This window comes from Cyphellophora attinorum (genome assembly GCF_001299255.1).
Source record: "Cyphellophora attinorum strain CBS 131958 chromosome Unknown Contig29, whole genome shotgun sequence".
NCBI lineage: Eukaryota > Fungi > Ascomycota > Eurotiomycetes > Chaetothyriales > Cyphellophoraceae > Cyphellophora > Cyphellophora attinorum.
The window spans coordinates 148,284-174,608 of NW_017253257.1; the positions used below are offsets into that span (position 1 = coordinate 148,284).

At 52.7% G+C, this 26,325-nt stretch overlaps 10 protein-coding genes across 10 annotated transcripts; 6 read left to right on the top strand and 4 right to left on the bottom strand.

The window, feature by feature from the left end:
- On the bottom strand, positions 1-468 carry AB675_10036 (uncharacterized protein; the record flags this gene model as incomplete). The annotated part of the gene is made up of 1 exon (XM_018138776.1): positions 1-468. The coding sequence occupies one exon, from the start codon at positions 466-468 to the stop codon at positions 1-3; it is 468 nt and encodes a 155-aa protein (XP_017996620.1).
- A 692-nt stretch (positions 469-1,160) lies between these two features.
- Positions 1,161-2,834, top strand: AB675_10037 (Phospholipid scramblase family protein; the record flags this gene model as incomplete). Its single annotated transcript, XM_018138777.1, has 1 exon — positions 1,161-2,834. One exon carries the CDS (start codon positions 1,161-1,163, stop codon positions 2,832-2,834), a length of 1,674 nt encoding a protein of 557 aa, XP_017996643.1.
- Positions 2,835-4,390: 1,556 nt separating this feature from the next.
- Positions 4,391-6,201, top strand: AB675_10038 (Dicarboxylic amino acid permease; the record flags this gene model as incomplete). The annotated part of the gene is made up of 3 exons (XM_018138778.1): positions 4,391-4,800; positions 4,849-5,149; positions 5,197-6,201. 3 exons carry the CDS (start codon positions 4,391-4,393, stop codon positions 6,199-6,201), a joined length of 1,716 nt encoding a protein of 571 aa, XP_017996635.1.
- Positions 6,202-7,976: 1,775 nt separating this feature from the next.
- AB675_10039 (ABC transporter G family member 14) lies at positions 7,977-12,533 on the top strand (the record flags this gene model as incomplete). The annotated part of the gene is made up of 4 exons (XM_018138779.1): positions 7,977-9,846; positions 9,933-11,181; positions 11,205-11,358; positions 11,412-12,533. 4 exons carry the CDS (start codon positions 7,977-7,979, stop codon positions 12,531-12,533), a joined length of 4,395 nt encoding a protein of 1,464 aa, XP_017996677.1.
- A 1,030-nt stretch (positions 12,534-13,563) lies between these two features.
- AB675_10040 (uncharacterized protein) lies at positions 13,564-14,517 on the top strand (the record flags this gene model as incomplete). The annotated part of the gene is made up of 1 exon (XM_018138781.1): positions 13,564-14,517. One exon carries the CDS (start codon positions 13,564-13,566, stop codon positions 14,515-14,517), a length of 954 nt encoding a protein of 317 aa, XP_017996628.1.
- Positions 14,518-15,131: 614 nt separating this feature from the next.
- Positions 15,132-16,867, top strand: AB675_10041 (Fumitremorgin C synthase; the record flags this gene model as incomplete). Its single annotated transcript, XM_018138782.1, has 4 exons — positions 15,132-15,560; positions 15,617-16,507; positions 16,561-16,602; positions 16,658-16,867. The coding sequence occupies 4 exons, from the start codon at positions 15,132-15,134 to the stop codon at positions 16,865-16,867; spliced, it is 1,572 nt and encodes a 523-aa protein (XP_017996602.1).
- A 933-nt stretch (positions 16,868-17,800) lies between these two features.
- On the top strand, positions 17,801-19,474 carry AB675_10042 (Transporter mfs1; the record flags this gene model as incomplete). Its single annotated transcript, XM_018138783.1, has 1 exon — positions 17,801-19,474. One exon carries the CDS (start codon positions 17,801-17,803, stop codon positions 19,472-19,474), a length of 1,674 nt encoding a protein of 557 aa, XP_017996688.1.
- Positions 19,475-20,106: 632 nt separating this feature from the next.
- On the bottom strand, positions 20,107-21,369 carry AB675_10043 (Replication factor C subunit 3; the record flags this gene model as incomplete). Its single annotated transcript, XM_018138784.1, has 2 exons — positions 20,107-21,181; positions 21,227-21,369. The coding sequence occupies 2 exons, from the start codon at positions 21,367-21,369 to the stop codon at positions 20,107-20,109; spliced, it is 1,218 nt and encodes a 405-aa protein (XP_017996666.1).
- Positions 21,370-22,390: 1,021 nt separating this feature from the next.
- AB675_10044 (uncharacterized protein) lies at positions 22,391-23,628 on the bottom strand (the record flags this gene model as incomplete). Its single annotated transcript, XM_018138785.1, has 4 exons — positions 22,391-22,528; positions 22,574-23,083; positions 23,206-23,277; positions 23,362-23,628. The coding sequence occupies 4 exons, from the start codon at positions 23,626-23,628 to the stop codon at positions 22,391-22,393; spliced, it is 987 nt and encodes a 328-aa protein (XP_017996656.1).
- A 406-nt stretch (positions 23,629-24,034) lies between these two features.
- Positions 24,035-25,420, bottom strand: AB675_10045 (Choline monooxygenase, chloroplastic; the record flags this gene model as incomplete). The annotated part of the gene is made up of 2 exons (XM_018138786.1): positions 24,035-24,458; positions 24,600-25,420. 2 exons carry the CDS (start codon positions 25,418-25,420, stop codon positions 24,035-24,037), a joined length of 1,245 nt encoding a protein of 414 aa, XP_017996633.1.
- Between the last annotated feature and the right edge of the window lie 905 nt (positions 25,421-26,325).

Here is a 26,325-nt window from a genome sequence, read left to right on the forward strand (position 1 = left end):
CTACGAAGCCGATTCCCGAACTACATGCCCCTCAACGTGACCGTCACTCATCCCAACTCGCTGCTCGCCCCACTGCTGCTGCCGCGATCTTCGCCCGCCGTTGAAGAGAAAGTTTGCGACCTTCTCTCCGACCGACTTCTTGCTATTGGCGGACGAGAGCCCTGCTTCGTTGTCGTTGGCAGCCCTCCTGGTGGGCGAAGTAAGCAGCTCAGGTGCTGTTGCGTTACTGGTCTCCGTGAGGACTGTGGTTGTTGATGTGGCCTTGCTGTCTTTGCTGCGTGATTTCGCCGAGAACGGGTTTGATAGACGGCGCTTGTCGTTGCTGTTGTGACTGCTGGTGGTGATGGTGCTTGGGTCAGCAGAGGTCTCTGCGAGCGATTTCTTGCGAGCGGCTTCGTCGGCAAGGACTTTGCGCTCGAGTGATTCATACATGGCGGAGTCGCCATCGAAACCGAATGCGCGAGGCATGATCAATGTTGAAATGGGTTGCGGAGGTATTGCGTGGACTGCTGATGCTCTGCACGGTTCCAGCGGGAGTTTTATATTCGCTACATGCTGGATCGATCTTTAAATAGTATATATGCACATCTCACGAGCCCTGAGAATCTGCCGTCACGAATACGTCCATGCCGTCGAGAATTTGATCTGCGAACCTGTGACCCTTCCAGAAGCATGTACGATCTGCCATGAACTCTCTAAGTGTCAAAGAATAGCAACATCTGCAGGTAAGCCTCAAGCCGAGGATCTCCTATAGGCACGTCAATGGCCATTAAGCGTTGTGGAATGCCGCCCAAGCCGCCTTAGCCGACCTTATCCACGGCCTTCCCCGGATTGTGCTCAAGATTGAGTTGGACGGGAGAGAGCTTGATGCTTTGAGGTGGGTCTAGCATGAGCGAGGCAAGAAGTCTCAAGACCACTGTGAATACAGTCATGCGTATAGACCAGTTCAAGACTGACAAGGCAACATCTCTCCGGTTGCTGTTCAGTGCTTGCGTCGATGTGATTTTCGAAACCTCAGCCTTGCGGAGCCTTGTGCCGGAGTCCATTGAATGGGTGACCGCATCTCAGCATTGCAGGCGACCCTGAAAGGCGAAGATGATGCGTGCGCGATAAGGACCTGACTGCCGGAGTATCTTTGCTGTCAATCACTAGGAGTCAACATGCCGCCTCGGATACCCTACAGGCTCGCGGCCTTGAAACATCCTGTACCTCTGACCGCCACTCGCAATCTTCGACAGAGAGCATCGCGGCCGTCAAAGCCATCTCCGCCACCTAAGAGCGAGGCTCAGACAGGGCCAGCCAGCGTCGCTACCGCGCAAGGCTCTGCTACAGAGGAAGGCCAGACTGCTCCTACTCCCTCGATATCGGACGTACTTGCGCAGACAAATGATGCAGACAATTCACTCCTTTCACCAGTACATATACCAGAAGATCCCAATGCTGTGCTCAAGTCGGATCACCCCTCGAGAAATCTCCTCGCCGAATCCGGCATCGTTGTGCAGCGGCAGCTCGAAATGATGAACGTGTTCCTCGGGTTCGAGCAGGCGAATCGCTATATCATACTAGATCCTCATGGCAATCACATTGGTTACATGGCAGAGACAGAGGGCAGCGTAGCGAAAAGTATGGGTAGACAAATCATGCGAACGCATAGGCCTTTCACGACGAATGTGTTCGATCGTCATGGGACGGAAGTGTTGAGATTCGATCGGCCTTTCAGCTGGTATAAATCGATCATCAAGGCCTACGATCCTTTGGAGACCGGCAGCCAGAGCAAAGTGAAGCTTTCCACCTCAACATCTATACAACCTTCAACAGACGCAGGACCTGTGCATCATTTGTCTCAGTTGAGCTTGAAAGACATGCGCATTATCGGCGAAGCTCAGATGGAATGGGCTCCGTTGCGAAGGAAGTACGCGTTGTTCCTTGCGCATGATCTGCCTCACGGCGCACCTGGTGAGCCCATGGGCTGGACGAAATCACAGCAAGGTCCAGACATGGTTCAGTTTGCCTACATTGATGAACGAACCCTGTCATGGGATTTCTCACTCAGAAACTCGTCACACGAGCTACTCGCCTCGGTAAATCGCGAGTTCCGAGGGTTTGGACGGGAGCTCTTCACCGACACAGGGTCGTATGTGCTTCGCATGGATAGCGCAGGACTTGGTCAGGAAGCAGCAGAGGGGCAGCCAGACTCGCAGACATCCAAAGGCGAGCGCGCGTACAGCGAAGCCCTGGGCGCAGCCGGTGCGAAGGGCATGACACTGGATCAGCGCGCTGTTATGTTGGCGACAGCGGTCACTGTCGACTTTGACTACTTTTCTCGCCATAGCGGCAACACAAGTGGCATGATGTTGCCAATGATGATGGGAGGGACGGCTCCAGCGGAAGGAGCTGCTGCTGGAGGTGCTGCTGCAGAAGGTGCCGTAATTGGCGGTGCTGGTCGTGCAGTAGGCGGCGCAGCTGGCGCAGGCGAGGGCGCTATGGCAGGTGCTGGTACTTTGGCTGGCTACGAAGCAATGCAGCGTGGCCTTGGACGCGACCAGCAAGATGGGGCCATGGCTGATGATGCCAGTCCGCAGAACGGGCCTCCCTCGGATGCGTCCTACGGCGGCGCTTCAGGTGGTCAGTATGTATCGCCCGACCAGGCTCCTCCGGAGTATCAGACTCCAGAGAATGGCTTTGGCGGTGGACAAGGTGAGGACGCATGGGGCGACGGCAATGATCCATGGAAAGGAGCCGATGGCAGCTCTGGAGGGTCTGGTGGCGATGGAGGTGAAGCGGCATCAGAGGGAGCCAGTGGATTGATTGACTCTATTTGCACGGTTATGTGAGTTGGCCATGGAAAAGCTCTTCCCTTACGATAAATCTCTTTTCTTGAGCGACTTCTGCAACGTTGCGGACTCGTTGGCCGTACCCTGTAACATGATTGTACCAGATATGGAAGCAAGGCTTCCTCAATTCAATTTCGGGCTTTTCACAGAAACAACCTGAATCGAACATATCTCTAGGCCCAGGACTCAGCTAGAAGGACAATTATTGCCAACTGCGAGCACCTGAGCACTAGCGACCAGTGTGGTCGCAGGCTCAAGGTCTTCCAAATAGAGAAATATCCAGGCACGGTCCGTTAGGCGTACTAGCATCAGCTCACGTTCTGCATGTGTGCTCTAAGCGACTTCTAGAACTCGTTACCGAAGTTCTATTCATTTTCCTTCCTGCAGATAGAGCACGCGATGTCAGATGAGTGGAGTCGTTCGTGCAGTTCTTACACGGCTACTAACGGTATTTTTAAGGCGGATAGCGCCTTGATTCTCGATTGGTCGCTGAATGTACGAGATCCTCAGCTGCTGGCACTGGCAGAAATGCGATCTCCTGGTCCTAGCATCTTCGAGGCAACAGAATCTTTGCAAGTGAAAACGAGACGCACTTTTGACTTTCGTACTCGGGAAGCCTCTGACGTACCGTCCCACAGACATGCGCGCCGTTTCTTCGGAAGTCTCTGAGATGGAAATCCTGGGCATTGCGCCGCACCAAGAGATGCCCAGTCCAAATGACTTCAGGAGTCAGGACCGACGGCGTTGATAAGGGCAAATGCCGACCAGTACACGCTCGCGTGTGCCGTGGACGCATACATCCCACCTAGTCTGCAAAGGACAAGGGAAAGCGAACCAAACGATAGGGCGATCGCGACGCCTAGCCAGCCAAGACCGCCAAGAAACCTTCGCGCGACCAGCACTAGCCCCGTCATCGTCATATGATCAGAACTGTCCATAACAAATCACACCCTCCCTCCGAGCCGATCTCACTTGGCATGTGTCTTCGCCACCGGGAGAAGTCAGACCAAGCCATACACAAGTTCGCCTTGACACTGCTATCGGGACGCTTGGCCCGGTCCTCAGGCATATGCGATATGTTGGCCCCGGCGTGTTCTGGGGATGTCACATCGTCAGATCGCCTGCAGCATCAAGCCAGCGCCCTTGCTTTTGGGACACCGATCGCTCTTTGGAACGCATTTTCAGCTTACGGTTGATGCGCCTATCCGCTTCGTGGTCGCGATTCGCGTGCACGCCATGCAGAAGTCGAATTGAGCTGCTACGCCTAAGTTGTTCTTTCCCATCTGGTCAAGGCGAAAATTATAGCAGTAGGCCCCCCTGTCCGCCCAGTCTGCCCATAGATAAGGAAGGTAACCTTGCAGCGCTCTTTCTCCGCAACCAAGCAGTGGAGCTGGCTGATTTTGATATTCGTTTTCGTGCCCCTCCTGGTCCTGGCCGCTCGCTTGAATGCTGCTCTTAAGTAGTAGCCGCTTCTCTGCTCACCTGCTTCCTTTCTAGTTCGTAGAGTGTACCTTGTCCCGCAAGTCCTACAAGGTCGACCCTATACCGACCTCAACATGGCGGAATACCGTAAAGAGGGCAGCTCATCGCCAGAAGGCCACGACTATGATCACGACAAGGCACAGTACACGAGCGAGCAGCACCGTGTCACTCCTGACGGAGTGCGCGTACACGGTATTGAGTATGAGGAAGGTCGAGCGCTACACCGTGGTCTCAAGGCTCGCCACATTACTATGATAGCCATTGGTGGTGCGATTGGTACTGGTCTCATCATCGGTACCGGTGCTGCATTGGCTCGAGGTGGTCCTGCTTCCATTTTCATCACCTACTCGATCGCTGGTTTCATGGTCTACTTGGTCATGTGCGCCCTCGGCGAGATGGCTGCTTGGCTACCACTTTCCTCCGGCTTTACTGGTTATGCTACACGGTTCTGCGATCCCGCTCTCGGTTTTGCGGTTGGGTGGACGTATGTTGTGATCGATCTAGTCCTTTAATTGTGCTGACCATGAGCCAGATACTACTTCAAGTACATCATTATCACGCCCGCTCAATTGACTGCTGCCGCTCTGGTGATCAAATACTGGAATACCTCGATCAACCCGGGCGTCTGGATTACCATCTTTTTGGTCTGCATCATTGCTATCAACTGGTTTGGTATCAAATTCTTCGGTGAATTTGAGTTCTGGCTCTCATCGATCAAGGTTGTTGTTATCGTTGGCGTCATTCTACTGTCACTCATCCTCGCCCTTGGAGGCGGGCCAGATCACGATCGTAAGGGATTCAGGTACTGGAACGATCCCGGAGCTTTCGCTGAGGTAAGCACTTCTGAATTTGATTACGGCCATCACTAAAATTGGTGTAGTATATCGACGATGGCGACGCAGGAAGATTCTACGGCTTGTGGTCCTGCATGGTGTCTGCCGTCTTCGCTTACTCAGGAACGGAACTGGTGGGTGTGACTTTTGCAGAGGCACAGAACCCTCGCAAGACCATCCCAAAAGCAATCAGACTCACCTTCTACCGAATCTTGTTCTTCTACATCGCTTCCGTCATCCTTCTCGGAATGCTGGTCCCCTACAATTCCAAGGAGCTGGCCTTTGCTAACAAGTCCTCGAACTCGGCTGCTGCTTCGCCATACGTGGTCGCAATCAAGCTGGCAGGTATTAAGGTCCTACCTGGACTTCTTAACGGATGTATCTGTTTATTCGTCTTCTCAGCCGCCAACTCCGATCTCTACATCGCTTCCAGGACGATCTACGGTCTTGCATCTGAAGGTCGTGCTCCTTCTATCTTCGTCCGGACGAATGCTCGCGGCTTGCCATACGTTGGCCTGGGAGTGTCTGCCATGTTCTGTCTGCTCGCCTACATGAATGTCACGGACGACTCGCGGACTGTCTTTATCTACTTCCAGAACTTGACAACCATTTTCGGTCTCGAGACGTGGATCTCCATCTTGGTCACGCACATCTTCTTCGTCAAGGCTCGCAAAGCTCAGGGTATTCCCAACTCAGCCATGCCCTATGTCGCGCCACTTGGAATCTGGGGCTCGTACTTCTCGCTCTTCCTCTGCATCATTGTGGCCTTCACCAAGAACTTCGCCGCTTTCACTCACGGTTCGTGGGGAGATTTCGACTACAAGACCTTCATCACCGGATATCTTGGAATCCCTCTCTACCTCATCTTGATCTTCGGCTATAAGTTCTGGACCAAGTGCGCCCGTGTTACTGCGCACGACGCCGATTTCTACACAGGCAAGGATATCATCGATCGCGAGGAGGAGGAGTTCTTGGCGAGGAAAGCCGCCATGCAATCCGGCAAGAAGGATGGAAGCTGGTTCTACAGACACTTTGTCTCATGGTTGTTCTAGATTCAACGAAATTTTATTCAGAACAGTCGCATCATCAACGGTTCGTTGGCAAGGACAGCAAAGTGCTGTCGGTGTGTCTGCGGATATGTCGAGACTTGAAGAGATAGATAATCCTAACAGAACTGCTTTGGAGTATGCTGCAACATCGTGATATTTGCTGATCATTTGTATCGGTACAGTGCTCCAGGTGAGAGCACTGCTCAGGCTGGTGCTCGACCTTGATTACCATACGATTAGTTCTGTACGACGGTCCCCTGTTTATCGGGCGAAAGTCGCCAAGTTGAGAGGGTATGCGAGAGCCTGTGAAAAAGGCCGGGCGATCATTGACCGATCATCGGGGCCAGAAGGGAAGTCACTGCTTGCCCTGCTTGCTTAGAAACGCCTCGTCTTACAACCTGAAGGTGTAGACATATATATATCTACGCTGTCGTCACACCGCGATGATAGTTAGAAGGCACCCAGGCATACACAACTGCGGAATATTTTGAGTTCCAGGGTTCGTCGCCGGAGTATTTTCTGGCAGGTCTGGCTAGACGTGCTTGCGGACCACCAGGACCCCAAGACGCGCCTGCTGTACAACCACTTCGGGCTTGCTCGATGAGCTTGAGTCTGATCTCATTCAAGTCAACAAGCAATAATGCCTGTTCCCATCAACAGCGTTGCGTCCAGAGTTCTGTCGCAAAAGGAAGACTTGGGTAATAACGAGACTGTTGGCGAGTCCAATCGACGAGTCAGAAACTCCGTCGAACCATCCCGTGGCTGCGCCTGGCAGCAATTTTGTTGACCTTACCAAAAGGCCCACGAAGCGCATCAATTCATCAGACACGTGGAGATCTGATAACTTTTGTGGACAACGCCCAGAGTCTCCAAGAAACGAAGGTTTATGCGACCCTCGATGCGTGCGGCGTTAACAGGTTCGAACATACCCGAGTACCTACGGAGACGTCTGATATCTCACGGCGAACTCATCGTACGACGTAGGCCTTACCTTCCCAGGGCCCTCCGTCCGATGATGCATCCAACACTTACGACACAGTACAGTAGTATCGGCCTCTCTTTGCTGATCAGTGATCAGTGAATCAAGACTACGGTAGTACCTTCATCGCTAGTCCGATGGGGTATGAAGTCGGCTGGATGGAGAAGGAATTTCGTCCGTTCATTGACCGTCCGACATGAGTCACTCAAAATGTTGCTGCAGAGGATCAGATGTCCAAAGCGGTTCATGGCGTGCCGTTTGATGCATTGCGAGTTCGCGAATCTTACGCCCTTACGTCGACGATGCCTCAACACAGACAATCATGATGACTCCTAAGAAGCTGTCAGGCTCATCAAAGCACCATTTGAGAGCCTAACCGATTTTATGAATCGTGGATCTGCCTGCCGGAAAGCCGAGCCATGGGTACATCCCACTCTGAACCCTTCAAGTGGAGGCGCGGCTAAACTCCCGGCGCCAGAATCAATCCGAAGAGCACCACCACTGTGGCATAAAATGGAGATGAAATAGGTAGGAAGCCAAACATTGCTTGGGACGGGAAGCACATCATAAGTATCCATGTGATCGGCTTTTGCTTTCCCGTCTCTCTTTCAACCCCGTCCTGCGATCATTTCGTTCTCGCGTTCTTTTCTCTCGAGATCCGTTCCTGGCTGTTTTTCGCCAATCGCTGCGCAGAGACCCCAAGCCTCGGCACAGAAACGCCTACGCGAAAACGCGGCGGGGATTCCTCAGGCACAGCTACGACTTTGAGGTGGTTGCGGCGCTCGACGACGGCCAATACATGGCCGACGCCTTGTCAAAAGAGTTGGGTCTTGACAGGCCCTCCTCTCAGCATGGTACGACTGCCAACGAGAACGTGGATGCGACTCAGAACACATCCCCACCCTCGGACGCAGACACCGAATCGATACGCAGTCTTGAACATGGCGGGCACGACAGGCGTTCCCAGATCGCACGTACAGTGTCGCGCAGCTCAGCGGGCCTGGAACGGACCAAGTCAGGAGTGGACGTCGAACAGGCAGAGCGTGATTTCGCGGAGCTTAGCAAAACATTTAGCGCACACAGCCGGCGAATGTCCAGGACTCAATCTTATGGCAGAAAACCGGTAGCACAGCATGACATTGAGAAGGCTATATCGTCAGAAGCTACGTCAGAAGAGACATGGGACCTCGAAGAGACATTGAGAGGCGCTAGGGAAGCGGACACGGAAGCTGGCATCAAGTCGAAGTACATTGGCGTAATATGGGACAACTTGACGGTACGGGGCATTGGCGGCGTCAAGAACTTCGTCAAAGTGTTTCCAGATGCCTTTGTGGACTTCTTCAATGTCCCCGGCACGATCATGCACCTTGCAGGATGGGGCAAGAAAGGTCGGGAGTTCGACATACTGCACAATTTCAAAGGTGTTGCCAAGCCGGGTGAGATGGTTCTGGTTCTAGGCAGGCCCGGAAGTGGATGCACATCGTTCTTGAAAGTCATTGCGAATCAGCGCTATGGATATACTGGGATTGACGGCGAGGTCTTATACGGCCCTTTCGACTCGCAGACATTCGAGAAGCGCTATCGTGGAGAAGCCGTGTATAACCAAGAAGACGATGTGCATCATCCGTCACTGACCGTTGGCCAGACGCTTGGCTTTGCTCTAGACACGAAGACGCCAGGCAAACGCCCAAATGGTATGAGCAAGAAGGAATTCAAAGACGCAGTAGTTGCGTTGCTACTGAAGATGTTCAACATCGAGCATACCATCAACACTGTGGTCGGCAATCCGTTCATGCGTGGAGTGTCCGGCGGAGAGCGGAAACGTGTTTCGATTGCTGAAATGATGGTGACGAGAGCTACTGTGTGTGCGTGGGATAACAGCACCAGGGGTCTAGACGCCTCGACTGCATCTGATTATGCCAAATCATTGCGAATCATGACCAACATCTACAAGACAACAACGTTCGTGTCGCTCTACCAAGCTTCTGAGACTATCTACAACCAATTTGACAAGGTCATGGTCATTTCTGAGGGCAAGCAGGTGTTCTTTGGCCCAGCGAAGGAAGCCAGGGCATATTTTGAGGGGTTGGGCTTTCTTGAGAAACCCCGTCAGACAACACCAGATTACTTGACGGGCTGCACCGACGAATTCGAGCGCGAGTACAAGCCTGGCCGGTCCGCGGACAACGCACCATCAACTGCTGCGTCATTCGTGGAGGCTTTCGACAAGTCAGATCATGCCAAACGGTTACAGCAGGAGATGGGGGCCTACCGTGCGTCGATCTCGGAGGAGAAAGAGACGTACAACGAGTTTCAAGCTGCACACACAGAAAGTAAGAGGAAGCATACTCCCAAGAGCTCTGTCTACTCAGTACCGTTCCATCTACAGATCTGGGCCCTTATGCAGCGACAGTTCTTGATCAAGTGGCAAGATAAGTTCTCACTTACGGTTTCCTGGATCACATCGATCGTGATTGCAATCATCACCGGTACTGTGTGGCTCAACCAGCCACAGACATCTGCTGGCGCCTTCACGCGAGGAGGTGTCCTCTTTATCGCTCTGCTTTTCAACGCATTCCAGCTTTCGCCGAGCTTGCTTCAACGATGTTGGGACGACCTATCGTCAACAAGCATCGAGCATACACATTTCACCGACCCTCAGCTCTCTGGTTAGCTCAAATTCTGGTCGACACTGCATTTGCATCGGTCCAGATATTCATCTTCAGCGTCATCGTCTACTTTATGACCGGACTAGTCCGAGAAGCTGGTGCCTTCTTCACGTTCACCTTGATCATCATTACCGGATACCTCAGCATGACGCTCTTCTTCCGTACCATAGGCTGCTTGTGTCCCGATTTCGACTATGCCATCAAATTTGCGGCATGCATTATCACCTTGTTTGTGATCACTTCTGGCTACATTATTCAGTACCAGAGCCAACAGGTCTGGCTGCGATGGATCTTCTACATCAATGCATTAGGCCTGGGGTTCTCAGCTATGATGATGAACGAGTTCAAACGCCTGACGATGACTTGCACCTCAGAGTCGCTCATCCCTTCGGGTTCTGGATACAACAACCTGCAGAATCAGGTGTGTACGCTACCAGGCTCGACAGCGGGATCCGACATCGTCTCGGGTACCGACTACATCAAGACCGCCTTCTCGTACAATCCTGACAATCTATGGCGCAATTTTGGCATCATAATTGCACTAATCATTGGATTTTTGCTCACGAATGTTACGCTGGGTGAGACTGTCAAGTACGGCGCAGGCGGTAGGACCGTCACATATTTCCAGAAGGAGAACAAGGAGCGAAAAGAGCTCAACATCAAGCTTCAGGAACGGAAAAGGAGACGACAATTGAAGCAACAAGACGCGGAGGACAATTCCGAGCTCAATATTGCGTCCAAGGCCATCCTGACTTGGGAGAATCTCACGTACGATGTTCCTACACCGAGCGGACAGCTGAGACTACTAAGAGATGTGTTTGGCTACGTCAAACCCGGCCAGCTTACAGCTCTGATGGGTGCTTCCGGAGCTGGCAAGACAACACTCCTAGACGTGCTTGCAGCGCGCAAGAATGTGGGAGTGATCGGCGGCGATATCCTGGTTGACGGCGAGAAGCCAGGTATTGCATTTCAGCGAGGCACTTCATATGCCGAGCAACTTGACGTGCACGAGTCCACACAGACGGTGCGCGAGGCGCTAAGATTCAGCGCGAACCTGCGCCAACCGTATGAGACCCCTCAGGAACAGAAATACTCATATGTCGAGGAAGTCCTGTCGTTGCTGGAGCTCGAGAACCTTGCCGATGCGATCATTGGTAGTCCGGAAAGCGGCCTCTCGGTCGAGGAACGCAAGCGTGTCACGATCGGCGTAGAGTTGGCCGCGAAGCCATCCCTTCTCCTCTTCCTCGACGAGCCGACAAGTGGACTCGACTCGCAGTCTGCGTTCAACATCGTGCGATTCCTGAAGAAGCTTGCCGCTGCCGGCCAAGCGATCTTGTGTACCATTCATCAGCCAACAGTGCACTATTCGAGAACTTCGATCGACTACTACTGCTGCAGAGGGGAGGTGAGACTGTCTACTTCGGTGACATCGGTCGCGATGCGCACGTGCTGCTGGAGTATTTCCACAAAAATGGAGCAGACTGCCCGTCGGATGTTAATCCAGCAGAATGGGTATGTTCTCTGCTTCCACGTTCCTGCGAGCTACTGCTGACCAGATCTTCTAGATGCTTGACGCGATCGGCGCCGGTATTGCCGCTAGAATAGGCGACAAAGACTGGGGCGAGATCTGGCGTGAGAGTGACGAGCTTGCTACCGTCAAGGTCGACATTGTCGAGATGAAGCGAAGCCGTCGACAAGAGATCTCCGATGCACCGCCGGCCGACGAGAAGGAGTACGCTACACCGCTCTGGCACCAAATCAAGATTGTTTCCTGGAGGACTCACCTGGCTTTCTGGCGCTCGCCCAACTACGGCTTCACACGTCTGTTCAACCACGTTTCGATCGCATTATTCTCTGGCTTAGCTTTCCTCCAGCTAGACGACTCGCGCTCATCACTTCAATACCGAATTTTCGTCATCTTCCAGGTCACAATCATTCCCGCACTCATCCTCGCCCAAGTCGAGCCCATGTACGACCTCTCACGCCTGATCTTCTACCGAGAGTCCGCCGCCAAAGCGTACAAGCAGTTCCCCTTCGCATTCGCCATGGTCCAAGCTGAGATGCCATATTCACTTCTTTGCACGCTAGGCTTCTTCATTCCGATCTATTATCTTCCTGGCTTCAACAACGCCAGTGATCGCGCCGGCTACCAGTTCTTCATGGTCCTCATTACCGAGCTTTTCTCGGTCACTATGGGTCAGATGATTGCAGCACTGACGCCATCATCGTTCATCTCCAGTCTCATCAACCCTTTCGTTGTCATCACCTTCGCGCTCTTCTGCGGTGTGGCAATCCCAAAACCACAAATACCGAAATTCTGGCGCGCTTGGCTGTACGAGCTGGATCCTTTCACCCGGCTCGTGTCTGGCATGGTCACCACCGAGCTTCACGGCCTGCCTGTGGTTTGTACACAAGGAGAGCTCAACTCCTTCCCTGCACCCAGTGGAGAGGATTGCGGCGCTTACATGTCAGAATTCTTCGGCAGTGGTGGGCGAGGATACTTGGTGTCGAATGTCAGTGACGTCTGTCAGTACTGCGCATACAAGGTTGGCGATCAATTCTACGATCAATTTCAGATCAGCTTTGACGATCGATGGAGGGACTTGGGCATCTTTGCAGCGTTTATTGTCAGCAATTTGGTGTTGTTGTTCATTGGCAGTCGATATCTCAACTTCAACAGGCGCTGAGCGGGACATGTCAGAGGCGCATGCGAAGACTGGTAAAAGTCGACTCCTGCTCTAGTGAGGTGGCAGTCCCTCGGCTTCTCCTGTTGGAATGTAGAAATTAGCATTCCGTCGTAGGCTCCAGCATGTTGCTCGATTGAGCCTCAAAAATTTCTCTTCGCCCTCAATAGCTTTCAAGCCTTAACAATGTCGTCGTGTCCATTGTCGCTTGCTGAAGGATCGGACCTTCCTCCACAAGCCGCACTTACCCGTTGTGCTGCTGTGGCCGCCGCTTTCCTCCGATGTGCCATTGACCAATCAGATGTTGGACATTTTCCGTCTCTCTTTCCATCAAAGGGCGCATCTTTTACAATCCTCCTGCTAACTTCGAGCGCTGATCTGCTGGCCTTCTCAGATCAGGACGTCCGATCGGCCCGGCGCAGCGCTGGATTGCTTGCCAGTTGTAGGGTCGTTAAATCTCGTGTATGCGCCCATCATTACGCCCTTTCACTGCCTGCGTCCTCCTTGTGTTTGACACGGTGCGAGTTTTCCTGTCCCTTTGAAGTGAAGTTACATTATTAGGGCGCGATAATGTCATTCTAGAGGGTTTCTTGACTTTATCACCCGGCCAAAGGCGGTTCGAGTGAAGATTCTGCGTTCTTTGTCAAAATCTCTAGCTTACTGACTGAAAATCCGGGGAAAGCTGATGTCCGAATAGATATCACAGGGCGCTTATCTCACTTATATTGTGGTCTTACTACTTTTTATACGTTCACAACGTCCTCGACCGGTTCAGAGCAGAGCTATCCTTATCTTGCACCCTACCATCTGATACAACGACGATTGACGTCAGCGTGAACGATAGAACTCCTGCCAAACGAGGAACACGAGATTGGACGAATTTCACCATTATCGAGACTGAGCCGGATCACAGGGCTGAGATCCAGCCAATAACCCATATCACTTCACCGAAACCCTTTGACGAAGTAACGACAGCTTCGTGGTCTTCCTGCCTAGCGTTACAATACCTGAGAGTATGCTGTTGGCGCCATCCATGGCCACGTCGTTACCGGCCACTTTACCAGAGGTGATCCGGCCATACCACGGTCGCATTAATAACGAGGCTGCTGAATCAATCCTCCAGCTTGGCAGTGATGCTTGGGCGCGACTTCAGCGAACGTCCACTGCCACATCAACTTCGGAATCTGGCGGTACAGCGACAGAGCCGAGCTCAGTATCGTCACAGTCATCCATCGAAATCGATGCCGACATCGCTAAAGCTACAGCGGCTGCACCATGCAAAACTCAACAGGCCTTCTCGATACAGCCCGGACATGTCTCGCACGCAGATCAGATATGCAATATAGGCCGCTCGGTCTTCGCCGCGACTTTCGGTTTCTCCATACCGCCGGCTGACCTGGCCCAGTACCTTGTTGACAGCTACAGTCTTGAAGCGATTCAAGCCGATTTTGCAGACCCGAATCGTCACTTCTTGGTGGCCGTCAAGTCATCGAAATCATCAGACCGACCGGAAGTGCAGGAGGTTCTTGGCTTTGTCGAGATCGCATATCATACCACCGAGCCCTGTCTTTCAAACCTTCCTCAAGAGTCACTAGTAGAACTCCAGCGTCTCTACATCTCGTCCGAGCATCAGAGTCTTGGCGTCGGCCGCGCGTTGATTGCAGCTGCCCAGGAATTAGCACGAAGTCTCGCAGCAAGAAAGCAGCCAAGCGAAGACCCTGAAGACTACGATGAAGAGGAGGCGGATGCCGATGACGATGGTGAGGAGTCAGCCTCGCGGAGGCTCAGACAGCGGAAGCTCAGGAAAACAAGAACTCATGCTAGCAAGAAAACTGATCCGGTCATCAATATGTGGCTCGGTGTATGGGAGGGAAATTTCGTCGCGCAGGGTGTTTACGAGAAGGCAGGATTCGAACGTGTTGGCGATCACGAGTTCAGAATGGGCAGATGTGTTCAGATCGACTGGATCATGGTCAAACAATTGTAGTGACTATTGTGTTTAATGCGACTGCATCTCACGGCCAATGTAGGGAAAGGCACATGGGCGACCATGCCTTATGGACCTGCTGATTTGAAGCTTGGCTCGTGACGCGCCTGCCAAGGGATTGGAACACGATTGATCCGACTCCCAGCCTTACTACAATACTGTCATTTGTTGTCTCCTGCCTAGCACCTATGATAGCTTCCCTATTCCTCTGTGCAGCATTTACAACATCGCGCCACATCCCAAGCACTCCATTTCCACTTATGGTCGGTCGGAGGCCGGAACCCGGGAACGCAAGTGTCCGACTTACGCTACCTCCCCACAAAGCTCGGAGAAGCCCCATGCCTAGGTTCAGTGGATCGTGGGGCAATGAAGAAAGTTCACACTCTCATTGACCTCTTCGCAGCACCAAGATGGGCAGAGGTAGGGTAGTCAAAGTCTGCATATTTGCTGTATGCCCAGGGGCGGCGATGTGCCAGTATATATTGATACTTCCAAGTATCCCAGAGAGATGGCTATTATTTCCTGCTGCTGTTCAATATCAGAGGTCTTCTGAGCTTTGAAAAGGTACATTCAAGCCAGTACTGCCACTTCCACAGAGGCCCTTGCACTCCACGATGCAGTCTCTCACCTCGTCAGTCGTGGGCCTACTTGCTCGCTTGCTCACAGCAGCGTTGCTCCTCGCCGCTGGCGCTGTTGCTGTCGACTATGCACGCATGCTGTACAGGCGGCGCTCGTTGCCGCCAGGTCCAATGCCATGGCCGCTATTTGGAAATTACTTCCAGACCCCGAAGGATCGTCCCTGGCTTGAGTGGGAACAGTGGTCCAAAAAGTACGACAGTACGATGCTGACACTATGGGTCGGTCGTGAGCCTCGAATCATTATCAACGATGCGTGGGATGCGTGCGAGCTGATGGAGAAGAGAGCCGACATCTGGTCTTCCCGGCCACATTTGATTGCCATGGGCGATGCCATCAATCTGACCGAAACGAATCAGACAGTCCTGCCTTATGGTGACCGATGGCGATTGCATCGTCGGCTCATGGTATGCACATCATACCCGTACCCAATTGTGTGCAATGAACTGACCGGGAGTCTTAGCACACTGCAGTAGGAACACAGGCTGTTCGGTCGTATAAGGGCTTTCAAGCAGACGAATCTAAGATCCTCACTCGAGATATTCTGGAAGACCCGGAAGACTATGTAATGTCTATCGAAAGGTACAGTGTATCAGTCACATCGATCGTTGGTTGGGGACGCAGAATCGACCGCAAGAACGACCTTATTGCCCAACAGGCACTGAAGTTGATGGAAGGAGTGGATTTGGTCATTCCGGGTCTCTACATCATTGAAGCGCTGCCTTGGCTTTGCAAGCTTCCGCGATGGCTGTATAAGTTTCCAACGGACTTATGGCACGGGTCCGCTATTGGAGCGAGGTTCTTCTGGATGTTATCCAAGGAGGGCGCCGACGCACCTGAGGACAACTTTGCGAAACGCCTCATCCTCGGCCAGGAGAAGGAGGGCCTTACTGACCTTGAGGTGGCTGGACTTGCGGGCAATCTTCTCGGCGGTGGAGTGGACACGACAACAAGTACCATGCTTAGTTGCATACTCGCCATGTGTGCATTTCCGGATGTCCAAAGAAAGGCACAGGCGGAGATCGACAGCGTTGTTGGGAAAGATCGCTCACCAAGTTGGGAGGACATTGCGGAGAACCGGCTTCCATATATCGAGGCCATCGTGAAGGAGGCACTCCGCTGGCGCACAGTCACAATCCTTGCAGGCATCCCGCATGCCAATACCGTTGACTTCGACTACAAAGGCTACCATTTCCCTGCAGGCACTAACGTCACGGCGAATATGTGGGCGATTCACCGAAATCCCAGAGATTTTCCGGAACCAGACGTCTTCAGGCCCGAACGCTTTCTGAACGGCCTGGAACGTCCATATCCGAATGCTCGAGGCAGCAATCCATTCGGCTTCGGCAGGAGAGTATGTAGTGGACAGCCGCTTGCTGAACAAGGCTTGCACTACAGTCTCGCCAGAGTCATTTGGCTTTTGACATGCGCCCAGGTCTTGACCAGAATGTGAGTTCATTCGCCGTACGATTGAGGTGCTGCGAAGCTAATATATAACGAACAGGGTCAGGAAATTAAGCTAGACCTTTTCGCTTATTCTGCGAGCGAGAATATCCGACCGTTGCCATTCAAGGCTCGCTTTATATCACGTTCTGAGGACATCAGTCGTCTCATTACCGATGAGGCGGTGCGCGCGCGGGACGCTCTGCGCGTATACGACGGCGAGACCAGAGTGACGATGGCAGAGGCGGCGAAGAATCCTGCATATAACTGAGCGATACAGTTGTTGAACAATTGCAAAGACCAGAGTTGAGACTTGCTGCGCTCGTGTAGGTCCGTCGATCGAACAGACACGCAAGCGTTCATCTGTCGAAGTCAATATCATCCGGCATCATACCACATCGTTGTCTAGATCGATTCGTGTGATCCTCCCTTCGATGCACGTACTTGTGACCCTCCCAAGTATGGCACTTGAGCCCGAATTGAGGTGAAGCCCTCAAGGCTGCTCCAACATGTGGGGATACCTATGTTCGGCATAGACCCAGAAATGGGCATGTCGACTTCTCTTGACATGATCTCATAAGCGTTTCGAATTGCGTAGCCTATGGTCATACACGGTACCTGAACTGGTTAACCTTTGGCATTGAATGCAAACAGACGATGGTGGGACCTGAGATGCCAAGAAACCCGGGTGACGTTTCGCTTAATCTCCCTCTATTCGAGTCGGACCACCAGAGCTCGACAGTCCGACTAAGTCGTTGAGAGTCTTGAATGAGCAGACGATGCTCGACAATTGCTGGCAAGATCAGTCTTATGAAGAGCAGGCAGAGTGCGACTTACACTCCGATCCTCAAAAGGGCATAAATCCGATCATGGGCCTGATCCTCCTGGATGATGAGTCGACTCAAGCTAGTCTTGCGACAGTCAATGCAAAAGGCCCATCTATCCAACATGAGTGCATGTCTCCGGCCGCAACCAGTCCGCGCAGGTGAGATGACGAGCTCAAAGCGTCCTGGTCGCCAGTCAGATCGGCCGCGAGCTCCGCTGCAACTGCCAGAAGTGATTCCCGATATCAGAAAGTGTTACGACCGATGGCTTCGAGAACTACCGGTGAAGTACAAAGGCCCCGAATGCGGTAGGACTGACTTTTATTTTGTTCATTGAACCTCAGACTGGCTGCACCATGCTTTTACTTGCGTTGACAGAGATGTCACACAACTTGCGCGACACGCCCTTGGGAGCCCTCCTGCGACTCACTGGCTTCAAAGGCTCTCTGCTGTATGCTGAAGAGCTGCCAGACTACCAAGCGCCAGTTCAAGTCGGTACGCCTACTGAGCATGGGAAGCATGAATCTTCCACTGGCAAGGACGACCCGCTGCAACACAAATCTCCCGCCCGGCTCGTCGCTTGGAACGGGCCCGACGACAAAGATAATCCACGGAACTGGTCCCCAGCGAAGAAGAGATGGGTTATGACGATCATTACACTCTATACCTTCGTGGTGTATACTTCCGCCTCGGTCATCATCCCAATCGTCGACATCGTCATCGAGAGGTACAGCGTTTCTCTCGACGTTGCCACAATGGGGTTATCAGTCTATGTCTTCGGCTACGCCCTAGGACCTCTGCTCTGGTCCCCTCTATCTGAGCTCCGCTTCGTCGGCAGAAACCCGCCGTATCTTTATTCCTTCATCGTCTTCATCATCATCTCCCTCGTCCTCTGTTGGATCGACAATTACGCAGCCTTTATCGTCCTGCGGTTCTTTCAGGCTTTTTTTGGCAGTCCGCCGCTCGCCACAGGAGTCGCATCCATCGACGACATCTACAATGTCTACTCTGCGCCATATGCATACTCCCTCTGGGTGTTAGCACAGTACGTTGGACCCGCAGTCGGACCAGTAATCGCTGCCTACACCATCAACACTTCCTTCCGTTGGCCGCTCCGCGAAGTCGTCATCATATCCATCCCAGTCCTCATTCTCCTGCTCCTCCTGCCCGAGACCTCTCACTCAAACATCCTCCTACGCCGCGCCCGGCGCATACGTCTCGCGACCGGCGACAACCAATACCACTCCGCTGCAGAGCTTGAGCCCATCACATTCAGCTCGATCATCACCAACACCATGATCAAGCCAACCGAGATCTCCATGAAGGACCCGGCCATTGGTTTCGCCGCCGTCTACAGCATGCTCGTCTACGGCGTCTACTACTCCTTCTTCGAGTGCTTCCCTATCGTCTACCTCGAACGCTACCACTTCACCACCCAATCCCTGTCCCTGACCTTCATCTCCTTGGGCCTTGGCGGCTTCATTGGCTACCTCACCTACTGCCTCTACCTGCACACCTTCTTCATCCCACGCGCCCGAGCCTACCACGCCAAACACGCCCGCCCTGTCCCACAAGAAGACTGGCTCATTCCGGGCCTCTTCGGCGTCTTCGGAGTCTCCGCATTCCTCTTCATGTTCGCATGGACAGCCAACTCAGGCTCGATCCACTGGATCGTACCCAACATCGCCACCACCTTCCAAGCCGTCTCCTCGTTCTGGGTCTTTCAGGCTATCATCTGCTATATCGTGCTAAGCTACCCGCGCTACGTGGCGAGTTTGTTCGCGGCGAATGATCTGTGTCGGAGTACTGCGGCGGCGGCAATGGTGCAGAGTACACATTATTTGTATGTGAATTTGGGGATCGGGAAGGGGGTTAGTTTGATTGCAAGCGTGGCTGTGATTGGGATTGTGGGAATGTTTGTGCTTTGGAGGTGGGGTGGATGGTTGAGGGCGAGGAGTAAGTTTACTGGGGGCGAGAGGGTGGAAGGGCAGGTGGAGCGGAAGGTGGAGGGGAAGGGGGAGGGCGGACCGAAGGAGAAGGCTGCGGAGAGTTGAATCGTGAAGTAGGAAAGATGTCAGAATCAATGAGGAAGGCGACTGTTCCGGTCACTTACAAAATGCGCGCTGCATTGCAACAGGGCGGAGAAATGGCATCACAGGTGTATGGCCGCGCAATGAGCTGTAAGGCTAACGAAATGGAACATATCGAGTCTTCTGAGAGTTCTTGATGATCATTTCCACTTCGTTGGTGTACATTATTGCAGACCAGGTATTTGCCCTCCGACTCTGCCGGCAGGTCTACATGTGCAATCAGTTGCCGTATTCTGCACCTCCAGCCATGGTAGGGCGCACTCCGGTCCGGCTTCCAGCTGCAATGCTCAGACTAGCAAGGCTGAAGCCAGGATCTCCGCGAGTACAGCGACACTGGTGACGCTGGGCCGTACCAAATTCGCTGACTGGCGTGCTCCAACGCTGGACAGACTGCCGCAATTGGCAACACCGGTTGCGTGGCATTGCTGACCTGAGAGTCGAGATCGGGCAGTTGCATTGTGAAACGTCTGGCCCAGGTCCTGCAACCTCGGGCCCGAGTACACTCTGTCTCCGCCGACGAAGCATGCCCAGCCATCAGCTCAGACGCGTAAGTATTTGAAGTCGTCAACATTGAGTAGCTGAGGCTTTCCCCGGGCTCAGTCAAGAGCCATACTCTCGCCATTGACACCCTTGTCGCCCATCAGCTCCACACCAGTCCTCACTACTCCGACCATTCCACCTGTCTGAATCCCTTCGCTTCCACCTCCGGCCAAGCGATATTCTATGTCTGACAGACCCTGAAGCCAAGTCACTCTCGTCGCCGCACTGACATCTAGCTTATTCAACTGATCGACGAGCTCTTGCAGAATATCCGCTAATGCAAGGCCTCGACTCTGCTTGATTTTGTTGATAGTGGTCAGACATGATGTGACGTCAGCTGTTTTCAACAACGTGGCCATAATCTCCCGAATGTCCTCTGGATTTGGCGCAGCAATGCAATTGTATATCGTAGCAACAGTGATCAATTCGTACTTGATGTCCGAGTCTTTGATAGGTGGCTGTCCGCGTATTGGCAGTGGCCTTGACCCGGCATGGCATGCTTGAAGCACGTTCAGCGCACGTCTCATATCACCTTTCGACAGCTTCACCAGTGAGTCAACTGCATCTGCTTGGATGTTGATGTTCTCTCCAGACACCACGTGATCAACAAGCTGTCGGATGTCGTCCTCTTTCAGCGGCGAGAATCTGAATCGTGTACACCTCGACAGCAGAGCGGGTGTGAGTTTGTGTGTGTAATTTGCAATGATGCAGAATCTGGTGTTGGCGGTGTACTTCTCCATGATTCGTCTCAGCGCCATCTGCGCGGCACTCGTCATGGCGTCGGCCTCGTCGAGAATGATGAGCTTAAAAGCACCAAGGCCTGACTTCGTCGGTGCCTTTCCGCCTGTCGAGAAGATCTGTCTGGTCGAGGCGAATGTCTTGATCTGTTCTCGTACAACATCGATACCACGGTCGTCTGATGCGTTCAACTCGAGGACCATTTGTCTCATATTCTTTGCTCCGTAGATCTGTCGTGCTAACGCTAGGATGGTGGATGTCTTGCCGGTACCTGGAGGACCGTACAAGAGGAGATGTGGAAGCCGGTTCTGCTCGACGAAGCGGTTTATGGTAGAGATGATGTCTTTATGGCCTTCAACATCCTCTAATGTGTTCGGTCTGTATTTCTCGACCCTGCTCAGTCAGCCTGCATCCTCTAAAGCAGCACGAGTCACTCACCATGGCAGGTTGTCTTCTGCTTCCACCGGCAGATCGGCCGCTATCCGCTTTCCCTTCGCTGCAGCATTATCTGAATTGAACTGTATGGAGGTGTCTTTCGAGGGTGGGGCGTCCACGTCCATATCGTCCTCGAAGTCCGACATGATGAAGCTTCTGAAGTCGGAGTCTGCGCAGAAGAGGAAGCTGAGAGTCACTGGCGCTGTCTACCCTGTTGTTGCGTCGTTGATGTGGTTCCTTTACATCGCACGTGCTGGACACGTCTCGCGTAAAGTGATTCGAATAGCGCCGGAGATATACCGAAGCCGGATGACAAAACTTGATGGACGGATCTACGACCGGTTGACAAGATGATACTCACGAGACCGGATGACCCTTCACTGCTTCGAGACCTCACAGGTGCTGGCTGCTATATGGGAGACCCTGTCGTGCACACCTATTACCAAGGGACATCTAACAACAGAGAAGCTCGCGTACATTACTTCGGCCGGACCACTGATCATGCAAGACGTTGAGATTGTGGTCTGTCCATCTCATAAGATCTTGGACACAAAATTGAAGGATCTCTTCAACACATATATATGCAGTCTGTCGTCTTGTCCTGGTAGCTTCAAGCGATTTGGTGCCTGGACCGGATCTGCATTCGAGACGTGGTCGTGTTCATGAATTGTCCTTTCAGCCACTCTCTTAACTAGCTCACACCCTCCTCAAAAGCGCCCTCCATCGTAAACATCACGGTGCGAACACGGCTACCCGCGCGGCCTTGAGCAACATCGTCCGATGCTCAGGGCAGAGCCAGGTATATCAAGTATACGAGGCTGATGAGCACACCCAGGCACATGCATCCCCCGGCTCCAAGATCTCAAGCAAGACGTGATATGATGTGTATGACAGCCTACAGGTAGTATGAGACTTGGTGTCGTTTGGCCACGGCACTGTGTAAGGCATCTATTCTGGGTATCATTCAGGTGTGTATTTAATTTGACCGTCTGATAGTACATCAACACACATGGCTGCATGCATGTCTTCGTTGACCATTCGTACACTTACATCGACATCGCATCGTATGTCCGTTATCTGCAGTCGAGTTTGTCGAGTTCCGTCTCATGCTTGATATCATAGTAGTCATAGCCCACCTTCTCGATGGCCTCGCACATCTGTTCGCACTCAGCCGATGTAGCATCGATAGCCAGTCTTCTTGTCAGTCGTGTAGACCTTGCGGCCAGCAAGGCTGAGCTCCAGATTCTCGCCGCCAGTCGATATGATGTCCCAGCGAAATTCGGTATATTGGCTAGGATCATCGGGCTGCACATATTAGTGAGTTTTCCAGCTGTGGGCTGCATCACTTACACCAGTAGCAACGTATGTTTGGCCCGTCATGAGATATGTTTGTTGTACGTCGACATGGTCCACCAGGAGAGACTTGAGATCGCGATGGTCTGTCTCTTCGAAGGTAGCCCTCACAAGCTCTTCCTGCATGTCCTCGCTCTTCCCGGTCAATCTAGCAGGGCATACGCCACCATCGACAACAATCTCCAGCAGGTTCTTCAAGCTCTTGATCTCTGCCTTGCGAGCCTTGTTGATGATCCTAGGGGCCATTTTGGTTGAGATGCAGATCTTGCGGATGAGCTGACGGCGGCGCGAGGTAGCAGTTCCGGTGAAGTCCTTCAGATTTTGGAAGACCTGAATAACGTTCTCGCCGTAGAGGATGGGCTGGCACTCCGCGCAAACCTGCTTGCTACACCGTAGCATCTGACCAGATAGGCAGAATTCCTTGGGCAGGTTCTTGATGTCTTTCAACTCGGCATGCTCGAAGTTGAGTGGTTTGTGGGACTTCATGAGGTAACGATAGATCTTGTTCTGATTGAAGACTTTAGTATGACAGGCTGAGAGGAGCGTCGACCGTCGCTCGAGACAAGAGGTTGATCACGAGCCCGCGGTAATCCTTCCGCATCCAGGAGAGAACAGTGATGCAGACTTACCTTGACTTCACCAGGAAAGTCCTCCCAAGTATACTCATCCGTCTTGGACCCAGCCAAAGCGTCTTTGACTCTCTCGATAGCTTCGTCCTGATCGTCCTCGACATCTTCACCGTCCTCGATATCTTCATCATGCTCCTCATCCTCATCGTCGCCAACCTCACTAGACGAAGCGCCCGAGACATCGTGCTCTGAAAGGGCATCGTATGCATCGCTTACCGACTTGGAGCTCACCTGGTCGTCACCGGACTCGATAAAAGTCTCGGAATGTTCATCGAGATCCGGCGTCTTGGGGACATCCTTGGCATCATAAGGATTATCCGAGTATTTCGTAGCGGTTTGACTTGGCTGTGCAATAGCTTTACGCCGCTCTGGGACGGCCTGGCTCGCTGCCACGGCGGCAGAGCGGCTTCTCGTAGTCACCATACTGTGTGGCGCCGACAGACCTCAGCAACAGCCAAGACCGATCTGATGGTCTTGCTTCTTGGAGAGGCGATGGACCACACCTTCTTCGTCACAATTCGTTCGCGTGCCGTAAGTGATGATGTGGCTGAATGTACCGTGGCTGGGTTGATGCTTCTGAGCGAAATGGACCCATAATCGTCATTTAGGATCAAATGACGCAAGTCGTGTCAACCGGTTGGAGAACAGCCAACGCGCACGACGATGAGGTATCATAAACTAGTGCCTGTGAGTATGCAAGCTTGTGATTAGACGTAAACTTTGCAAAGTAATCCATTGATGACTTGTTCGACGCCTTCAACGCCATGCCTGCCCAGATATACCAGTAAAATGCTAGCACTACCACGTATACCATGGCACATGTACATTATCACCACTCGACTGCCTTGCTACCGCCGCGGCTACACAGCCCTTCGCACAGTTCCTCATCTTCTACACTTACGCCGCCGCCCACACTCGTCCTGCCCACGACCTGCCTAGCTGGCCATACCTCCCGTCCCAACTTCTTCTCCATCTCGTAATGCTTCCTGATCACCTCCCTATTCACCTTCTGAAAGTACAGTGGGCCCTTCTCCAATCTCGGATGTAGTTCCCCATTCACGAAAATCCCCGCATTGAGGTTCTGCTGCGCCAGCTCGCAAAGCGCCTTGTCTTCAGATACAACGCGTGCATAGAGGTTCGCAATGAGCTCGAATGACTCGCGTGGAGAGTGCTTATTCCGGAAGATTTGGTAGTGCATAGATGAAGAAGAGGGTCCTGTAGGGAGGAAGCGTTGGAGCATGATGAAATGTGGTCTGCCATGGAAATTAGTCATGATAAACTACTGGAGACCGATTATGGCGCATGTGATTTGGCGAGTGTGCAAGGTGGCGATCGGGACAGGAGACAGCAGCGGGAGATCACAGCGACCGTCCCGCCAGTGGGTATCAACTTACAAGACAGAGACCGAAACATTCGGAAAGAAGTAATTGCTGGAGATCGCCAGCCCGTCGCGCTTCTGCTCCTCAGTCTGTGCTGACTTGTGCGTGATAGTACCAAGCTTGCCCTCAGTGTCCAGTGTCTCAATATCTGCAAGCTGTGGTATGTCAGGATGAGTCGTCGGACAGTGATAGCATTCATTGAAGTTGTCAGCCAGAATCTTCCAGTTGTATGGGCCGTCCATCTGGTACTCGTGATCAAGCACGTAGTCGTCAAAGTTGTACTGCTTCAGTCTCTCCTGCCTGTCTACGCCATCAAATTCAACTTCCCAAGGTTCGGGATTCTCGGAGGCGTCCAGATTGACCCAGATGAAGCCATTGCTGTCTACTCTTGTGTGTATCTTGAACAAGCCATTCTGGGACTTATCGAAGTTGTCGAGCTCATCATATTTGGGTGCTTTGGCGAGCTTTCCGTCAAGGCCATAGCTCCAACCATGATACTTGCAAGCAAATATCTTAGCGTTGCCTTCTTTGCCCTGAATGACCGGGAATGCTCGGTGTCGACAGATGTTATGGAAGCCGTTGATGGTGCCTTTCCTGTCTCTGGCAAGCACAAACTCGTAGCCTGTGATGTCGAACTTGATCCAATCTCCAGGATTCGGTAGCCTGCTCTTATGTGTAATGAGCTGCCACTTCTTCGAGAAGATAGCACGCTTCTCTAAATCAAACATTTCCTTCGAGTTGTACCAGCTGGCAGGGAGAGCACGAATAGGCTCCTCCCGCTCGGACTTGGCGGGCGTGGCATTGCTGGTAAAGTAGTTGAGTATTGCTGGGGCCATCTTGGTGCGTATGCTGGCAGCTGATATGAAATGAGATAGGCAGTCGAAGTCTTTGGGTCATTGCAATGATATACTAAGACCTTGAGCAGTTATTATGGCCCTGCTGACACACTGCCGCACGAAGGCGAGGGGCTCGACCTTCTGAGCACTCAGGCGATAGCACTTCTCGGTCATCGGAAGGAGACCCCATTGGAGACGGTTCCGGGGTTATCAGCAAGTATCGGTGCTCTCATTCAAGATGCCCGAAGAAGATTAGCTCGACCTGGAGCCGCATGGACTAGGCCTGTCTTCGTTATAGCAAGCAGCGTGATTGCCGGATGAAGTAGAAGACATCTCAACAGTCGTGATCTGGTTGGCCGGCACAGGACGGATAACTCCACCAGGAAGGAGTGTCCAAAATCGGATACTGAGTCCATAGAAAAAGTGTCTTATCAAACATCATTTCCAAAACCTACGATTGGAGGAGCTCCTCACGGCCGCCGTGCGATGGCAGCGGTGATGATAGGCGTGGACTGTCACGCAGCGATATCAATCATACCGTGTTATGGTAGCAGAATTGCGTCGATGCGGGCCACTATACCAGACCTCAGTAGGCCAGGCGCTCATCCTGTGGAAGCAAAGCAACTGCAGCGACAAGATCGTGACCTCCAGAGACTGTGCGTCAACAGTCGAATTGATGCATGTCCTCACACGCGTGAAGCCTCTGTATGCGATCAAAGTCGTCAGCAAGTCTCAGCATGTGGCTGGGTACATGCCAAAAACGCGTCTTCATGCTGTCTCCCGTGTCTTCGACAGGTTGTCGCGGACGACATCATACTCGAGCGAAATAGATGTCCCGAATGCTAGCAATCCGCTTCATACTGTACACCAGTAATCATGAGCGTCGGAACCTCCGTGTAGGACGC